The sequence below is a fragment of the Anopheles aquasalis genome, chromosome 2 (assembly GCF_943734665.1).
Source record: "Anopheles aquasalis chromosome 2, idAnoAquaMG_Q_19, whole genome shotgun sequence".
Taxonomy (NCBI): Eukaryota; Metazoa; Arthropoda; class Insecta; order Diptera; family Culicidae; genus Anopheles; species Anopheles aquasalis.
Genome location: NC_064877.1, coordinates 42,492,501 through 42,500,000, shown reverse-complemented (window position 1 = coordinate 42,500,000; position 7,500 = coordinate 42,492,501). Strand labels below are relative to the sequence as shown.

The 7,500-nt window shown below is 45.0% G+C and overlaps 4 protein-coding genes across 4 annotated transcripts in view; 3 read left to right on the top strand and 1 right to left on the bottom strand.

The window, feature by feature from the left end:
- LOC126570544 (transcriptional activator cubitus interruptus) overlaps positions 1-1,256 on the top strand; it is a 47,967-nt gene extending 46,711 nt beyond the window's left edge. The window contains exon 6 of the mRNA XM_050228375.1: positions 1-1,256. This exon is cut by the window's left edge and continues 2,332 nt beyond it. Within this exon, the coding sequence (XP_050084332.1) occupies positions 1-752 (752 nt within the window). The 3' untranslated portion in view covers positions 753-1,256.
- A 357-nt stretch (positions 1,257-1,613) lies between these two features.
- LOC126570973 (transmembrane protease serine 11D-like) lies at positions 1,614-4,432 on the top strand. Its single transcript, XM_050229133.1, has 7 exons — positions 1,614-1,745; positions 1,829-2,060; positions 2,127-2,311; positions 2,380-2,520; positions 3,461-3,692; positions 3,791-3,975; positions 4,047-4,432. The coding sequence occupies exons 1-7, from the start codon at positions 1,673-1,675 to the stop codon at positions 4,430-4,432; spliced, it is 1,434 nt and encodes a 477-aa protein (XP_050085090.1). The 5' UTR covers positions 1,614-1,672.
- Positions 4,433-4,548: 116 nt separating this feature from the next.
- Positions 4,549-5,615, bottom strand: LOC126570972 (serine protease easter-like). Its single transcript, XM_050229132.1, has 2 exons — positions 5,272-5,615; positions 4,549-5,200 (listed from the first exon to the last, which is right to left on the bottom strand). Exons 1-2 carry the CDS (start codon positions 5,586-5,588, stop codon positions 4,549-4,551), a joined length of 969 nt encoding a protein of 322 aa, XP_050085089.1. The 5' UTR covers positions 5,589-5,615.
- A 440-nt stretch (positions 5,616-6,055) lies between these two features.
- On the top strand, positions 6,056-7,340 carry LOC126568869 (serine protease grass-like). The gene is made up of 4 exons (XM_050225526.1): positions 6,056-6,138; positions 6,197-6,428; positions 6,499-6,710; positions 6,770-7,340. The coding sequence occupies exons 1-4, from the start codon at positions 6,087-6,089 to the stop codon at positions 7,144-7,146; spliced, it is 873 nt and encodes a 290-aa protein (XP_050081483.1). The 5' UTR covers positions 6,056-6,086; the 3' UTR covers positions 7,147-7,340.
- The last annotated feature ends 160 nt before the right edge of the window (positions 7,341-7,500 follow it).

Genomic DNA, 7,500 nt, shown 5'->3' with positions numbered 1-7,500 from the left:
CGGGAACCAGTGGCCAACAGCAGCAACAGCAACAGCAACAGCAAATGCACCAAGGCCAGCATCACCAACAACCGCAGCAGCAACAGCAACAACCACAAAGCAATCAGTTCAAAAATCCGTTCAGTCTGAATGTTGCCAGCTTCGCGACCAGTGGCCATCACCAAAGGGACACACTGGATGCGGGTGCCGTTTGCAGTAACACAAACTCCGAAATCCAGTGTGGTGACATCAGCCAATCACAAATGTCTCCAGCAATTGCGGCGATGGCTCCGGTGCCCAATGCAACGATGCATGCACGCCAGCAGCTACCGCTCGTCTCCAACCAAACTGGCATGCAACAGCAACAGCAGCAGCAACAGCAACAGCAGTCATCGGCCGTGGTTGCACCGACGCAACCGATGGAAAGTAGTTTGCAGACGCCACCGTTACCATCGTCACCGACTGGATTCGGTGATCTCGCTGCCGCTGGAGCTCCACCCGCACTTCCGATGTCGCTAACGGAGGACAATGGTTTGGGGACGATCACGGCAGCTGCGGCGGCATTGGCGAATGGTGGGAGCAATGCTGCCATGGGCAGCGAATCATACCAGCGTACTCTCGAGTATGTACAAAATTGCCAAAATTGGAGCGAATCGGCGGCCGATATGGTCAGCAGTAGTACGCACCCATCGTCGAATCTCGTCATCAACGATATGAGCACGTCGTTGAGCTCATACTTCGAGGAGGATCGCTATTTGCAGATGATCCAGTAACTATCCTAGTGTTTTGTGACGTTCACGTCGATCATGCCATAAACGTTTGCACGTGAAATTGTATACAGAGAAAGAGAGAAATAGAGCGACATCAAGTACAGGCTGGCGAGTAGATTGATGGTCCAGAGATTCCTATAGATTTTAATGCTTTCCACTCCTCTGGTGCAGTCCGCTGGCGCCGAGTGTGAATGACTGTTTGATGCTACGTCTACTCTAACGTCCCTTCCTTGTGTAGTGTAAAAAACAACTCATGTAAAGTTAGTATCTGTAATGATAATGCATTTCTAAGGAATATTTCGTTGATTGATCGTTATAAAGTGAATAGACTAGTGGAAAGAAGAGTGAAGCCATGAAGCCACGCAGCTGGCAGCTACTGAAGTAAACGGTATCCAAGGTAGAGCCGTAGTTGTAGAACGTAAGGTACCAGTATGTGAAGCGGAATCCTTTTAGGCACAGGATGCTAAAGGAATGTTGAATTTAGCTGTTTCAACGTAAGCATGAATTAATGAGATGAAATAAATGATAGCGGAAAGCGAAAAAAAAACACCATGTTCATTCCGTTTTTTGCTTACCACTTCTCCGATACTCTACCATGCAACGGAAGGAACGGAGTTGGGAATTCCCATCATGGGATCTCGTTGCTGCTAACCAACTTTCCAGGCCACTCTGACTGTTATCAACTAAAGGGAGATTGTTACTGATGTACTGGTCTCGCTGGACCGTCGGCTCTATGATTCATATCAGCGACGACACTGAGTTGTATGAGAATCGTTGGGAATTCCGCAACACACGCGCAATTCGACATTCAAAACAAGTACGCACACCGATAGAAATCGTCTGATCTCGCTGCGGACGGTCGTCGCTGTGATGCTGTGGGACAGTCTAGTAGCAGCTTTCAGTGAGCACTGCAGGGCATAAGCATGGGGCACTTTCCCACGCAATTCCACGGAGTTATCTGTCTGCTAGCACTAGCAGCAAGTGTGCACGGGATGTGTATGTATTTCGAATCGATAGCAAATGGTGTACATTCAACAATGTAGCAGGAGCTGTAAAATCTACTTATATTACATACATAGGGATATTTCCGGATGCGTTGCATCTGGATGCGAGCGATGTGTTAAACAAGAATTGTGGAGAATCACCGTACACAGACTGGGAGAAACCAGAAGATGCAAGGGAATTCGAAAATCCCTGGTTAGCAGTGTTTCGACACCCAGAAGATCAATTGCCATTCTGTCATGGAACGCTGATTACCGAACAGCATGTGCTCACGACAGCCATCTGTACAGAATCATTCACTATCAACGAGTAAGTTTATCATATTAACCACAACATGAATTGCTTAACGACTTGTTTCTCCCTTTTTCATTGTAGCACTATCGTTGTGCTTGGCGAGTACGATCAATCAGTAAACCCTGACTGTAATTCTGCAGGGAATTGCGCATCAACTATTGAGAGGGTAGTAAAAGGTGTCATCAAACATCCAAAATTTGTTAACGATTCATACCAGTATGATATTGCTATAGTGTTGCTTCAGCGACCGGTGATCTATAGAAAGAGTTGAGTACCGAAGATACAATCTTTTCGTGGAAAGTACAATAATTACTGATGCATCTCTTCATCGCAGATATCAAACCTATATGCTTACCGTTGATTCCGATCGTGGCATCGAGTGTCCATCTGCCGAAAGTATACAACGCCATGTGGACTGAATCCAGCAGTCGACCGAAGCAAATCATGATGAAATACATCTCTCTTGATCAGTGCCGCGAGTTAACGCAGAATCAGTTGGAGTTGCACGAAGAACAAATGTGTGCCAAATACGCAAGGCCGTCGCGCACAAAACTAAATGGCGGAGCTGGATCACCGCTGCTTGCAGAGCATCACGATCGGTCATTCCAGTTGGGCATTCTCTCCATCGGAATACCCGATGGGGTATATAGTATGCCGTATGTGTATTTGAATATCACCGCTCACATTTCTTGGCTCCATGATACTGTAACAGAAGTGTACATGGAATCTCAAACTGACAATTCGTGGCTCCACGATGCAGTAACAGAAGTGGACGTAGAATCTCAATAAAACGGGCTGTGCTTCAACATCAGCAAAATACTCTTATCGCGGGTATTCACCGCTCTCGGTGACCTCGTGATGATCAACGCAACGGAACAGACATGAGAAGTGTTATTGGTAGTGGTAGCTACGTCTTGCTTCCGTTTTTTCTTGCTGGCTTGCAAATTTCTTGACCCAATTATCTTAAATACATTGTAAATTTATGGCGTAAGCATTGGTGCATCATAATGTTATTACTGCATAATAAACTGCAATTATTTTCTAACAATTTTTTCTGCTGCGTCGATAAATTAGCACGAAAGGTGCATGATTAAAACGAGATCATGATGAATATTAAAATCTGCACACACACCTATACGCTTTCTTCTCTATCTGAAGAACAAACGATGGGTGATCCTCAAACAGGCTTCAAAAGGCGATCATCATAAGGTTGGGACACAGTTACGTACCAGCTTCTACCGAGCGTCGATGTGCGTTAAAATGTTGCTCGTTAGCACGCGTTTCGTTTCAATTATATGGTTGCTAGCAATTGGCAGCAGCCGTTGTGGTGCAAGTATGTAAGACGATTCATTTGGTGTATTGAAGGAAGCTTTTTTACTAAATATTACACTCCATTTTTCCTCTTTGGCAACTAGTGCTCAATCCGGAGGGTGTTCATTTGAATTCTAGCGATGTATTGAATAAGAATTGTGGAGAATCACCGTACACAGAGTGGGTGGAATTAACTGATGTGAAGATAAATGAGCATCCCTGGCTAGCGGTGTTTCGACACCCAGAAGAACAATTACCATTCTGCCATGGAACGCTCATTACCGATCGGCATATACTTACGACGGCCTCTTGCACGGAGGGAATAACGCTCAATGAGTAAGTGCATCGAAAAATTATTGGATCTATTGGTTTTAATTGCAATTTGCTAATCAAAAATTAACTTTATTTTTCGACATTGCTCATCCTTTTTGTAGGACAATTGTTGTACTTGGTGAATATGATCAATCAACAAATCCTGATTGTGATTCTAAAGGGAACTGCACATCAATTGTTCAGCGGTTGGTAAAACGTGTTACGACACATGCACAATTCAACGATGAAACACACGAGCATGATATTGCTATAGTTTTGCTCCAGCAGCCAGTGATCTACAGTAACAGTTGAGGCTGCATAAGCAAAATATCTTAGCTGCACAAAACAAGACTCAAGCATAGTGTTTCTTCTTCACAGATATCAAACCAATATGCTTACCATTGATTCCCATGAGTGAGACACGGATCCACAATGTTCTCTGGACTGAGGATAGCAGTCGACCGAAGCAAATTTTGATGGACTTTATCCCCACGTCTCACGAGTGTAGCATGCCGCCGAATAACTTCATGATGAACGAACAATTCATGTGCGCGAAAATCCAGAACCCTGGAAAGGATCGTATCGTCGAAGGGGGTTTCGGATCACCACTGCTTGTGCAGGATCATGGCCGGTACTTCCAGTTAGGAATATTGCTTTTCGGACTGTCCGATGACGATTATGAAACGCCCCATGTGTATTTGAACGTCACTTCCCACACTGCTTGGATCGACCAAGCTGTTCTTCCGGACATCATGCCTCAATAAAACGCTGCATTTCATATCAATCAAAATGCCAACTGGCTTTAATCGCGGGGATTTACCGCTCTCGATGACCTCTCGAAGAGCAACACGCGAGATAACGATAAGTTTCGCGTGAGTGGTTATGCTTCCTCGCCAATTCGGGCGACCGCTGTCTCGATCGTGCTAAGCATCCAATCGTAGTACGGTGCAATGGACATTACTATGTAAGGCTCTTCGAACTTTGCCGGGTACCTAGGACCGTACGATAGCAGACCAACGAGAGAGATCCGATCGTCAAATTGCGTTGTTACCACCGGTGCACCAGTACTTCCCCGCAGATTTGGTTCCAAGTTAATGTCACTGGGTGATTTATAGCGCGAATCCAGTACCACACAGAACATATTATCATCTTGCTTCAGCGAGTATCCGGTCAGGAGCTCTCTGCACTGTCTGGGATTTTTGTGAACCATGATGTACTGCTTTGGAATCAGAGACAGACCCGTCTCTCTTCGACCGCACCATGATGCGACCAACAGCAAGGCGGCTTCTGGTTCTACATTTTGATTAATGCATATCGGTAGCACCGATGGGGGAGTAATTTTTGCTGGTTTGCTTAACTGCACGAGGGCAATATTGTTGACCTGCTCGTACGCATCGTACATCGGATGAACGATGATCACATCGACGGCAATGTCTTGCGTTGGTGGGGCACATGTTTCCCCGGCTTTTGAATTAATTATCTGACAATCATGGTCAGTGCTGCTATTATATTCACCCAAACGGACGTGTGTTCTGCCAGAGAAACGTTGGAGACGATTAATAAAGAATTCAAGTTCAACTGTGCCCTTTACTCGTACACTTACAGTTGACCGAAATCGGTGAATTTGGTAGCGAAAACCGTGGACACTACAAACAGTTCGTGTATTAGAGCTCCTTGGAAGAGGTAGGTCAGAATGCCATTTCTGTTGTACCCGAAACGCGCTAACCACGGGTTTTCGTATAATCTACTATCGGTGGGCAGTTTCCCCTGATAGTAACGTTTTCCGCAATTTCCTAGATTAAGCGTTGGAGAATTATTATCTTCAGATATTGTCGAACTATCGAAAGGCACTGCAGCCACAGCAAGGATCAGCAAGGCGACAAAGTAAAGGGAAATGGTGGTTAACTGCTTCGCGAGCATTTTGAATGTTGCTCAACTCAGCGTCTGGACTGTACTACTGATAACGACATCGCGATCAACAGCCCAAGGCGAATGTTTTGCCATTCGTAACTGTGTTTGTGATTCCATTGCGTGCTGAATTGATATAATTGAGCTACTGCAGCACGCAAAAGATGCTTCACATATTGGTGAATGGTTAATGCATATGTTTTAGTACCCTCCCCGTTTACTAACTTTCGTATTCTATTTCAAAACTAGTAACTTTTAACGTTATAGAGATTTTTCAAAAGCAATTAAAAGGATTTAAACCGAGATGAGATATATAAAATAAAAAGAAAAAAAGTCGAGAAAGAGCTACGAACTGACGCTACCCGTTGCGCTAGTAAATTGCCTACGATCGGGAGGTGGAGTGATTCTTTTGACGATCACTGTCTGATCGTAAACAACATCTCATCTTTAACGAGCAGCCTCCGAAGCCTCAGGGATGTGGTAAGGGTGTTTTGAGGATGATCAGCAACGATGCAGATCATTTGCCTATTGACTGCAATTTTGTTTTGTGTAAACGGGCAAGGTATTAAACGATAGTCAGTGTTTAGTTTCACCAGATCACCGTCTCTGTTTCATTCCAGTGCTGTTCCCGGACGCTCTGCACTCGTCGTTAAGCAGATCCATCAATAAAAACTGTGGCGAAACACCTTACGACTACTACAAGCGGCCAGAGTTAGGTCGGATCTACGAAAATCCTTGGTTGGTTTTATTGCGCCATCCGGGCGATTGGCTACACTTTTGTCACGGAACGCTGATCACCGATCGATACGTATTGACAACGGCTAGCTGTGGCAGTGATGTTCTTACAACTGCGTGAGTAGCAATCACGTACGGACTTTGAACTGCAGAACGTCGGTGATCATCGCTTCGGGGCCGTTTTCAGAAATTCTTCAACGGTGAACCCACCGACCGAGATCGTGCTGGGTGAGCATGATCTCAGCACCGATCCGGACTGTGAATCCGAGCAAAACTGCTCGCAGGCGGTTCAAATACGGGCCACCGATAGCGTTATCATGCATCCCAACTTTACCTTCACCTCATACGAAAACGACATTGCGTTACTCGTTTTGAATGCATCAGTGCAATTTAGCAATAGTTGAGTGAAGTGAATCGTGACCGTTGCACCCGATTCTAACTAATCTTTACACTTTCAGGTATACGCCCTATTTGCTTGCCACTCTATTCCATCGTCACGGATTGTGATGATCATCTGTTAAATCTGTACAACGTTATCTGGACCACGGCCAGCCGTCCGACGCAAATTTGGATGAGGCTCGTGCCGCGGGAAGTATGCAGAGAACGGCTTCGGAATTGGACATCGGTCAAGAATGGACAAATGTGCGCCCGCATTCATAATACCCTTCCGGTGGACATGAGAGGTAGTGCCGGATCGGCCCTGCAAGTCGATTATCACGGTCGCATATATCAAATCGGTATGCTTTCGATCGGGTTCAGTGACACTTCGTACGATAATCCATACATTTTTATCGATATACCCAAACACATTACATGGATAAATGATTCCACTTAACGTTTACAACTTTGTGCCATCATCCATGCGCTGTGGATCTTGAAAAAGGACCATTTTTCGACTTTCTATTGTGATAATGCAGGTCCCCGTGGCGTGGAATAGGACTTATTTTTTTTGAATTACAAGGGCATATTTTATGTGATACTATCAACGCAATACAAACTATTTTTATTTAGCAGCTAGTGACGGAGAAATAGAGAGGAATTTAATTTAGTCTAATTCCAAAATAAAACTGCAAAAATGCATGCAACGGACACAACATTACACCGAGATAGTCCTGGATGCCCCGTCTCTACCTGGAAAAAAGCGCCGGACGAATCGTTGAGGAAAACGGGCGTTTTGAATCGGATACAT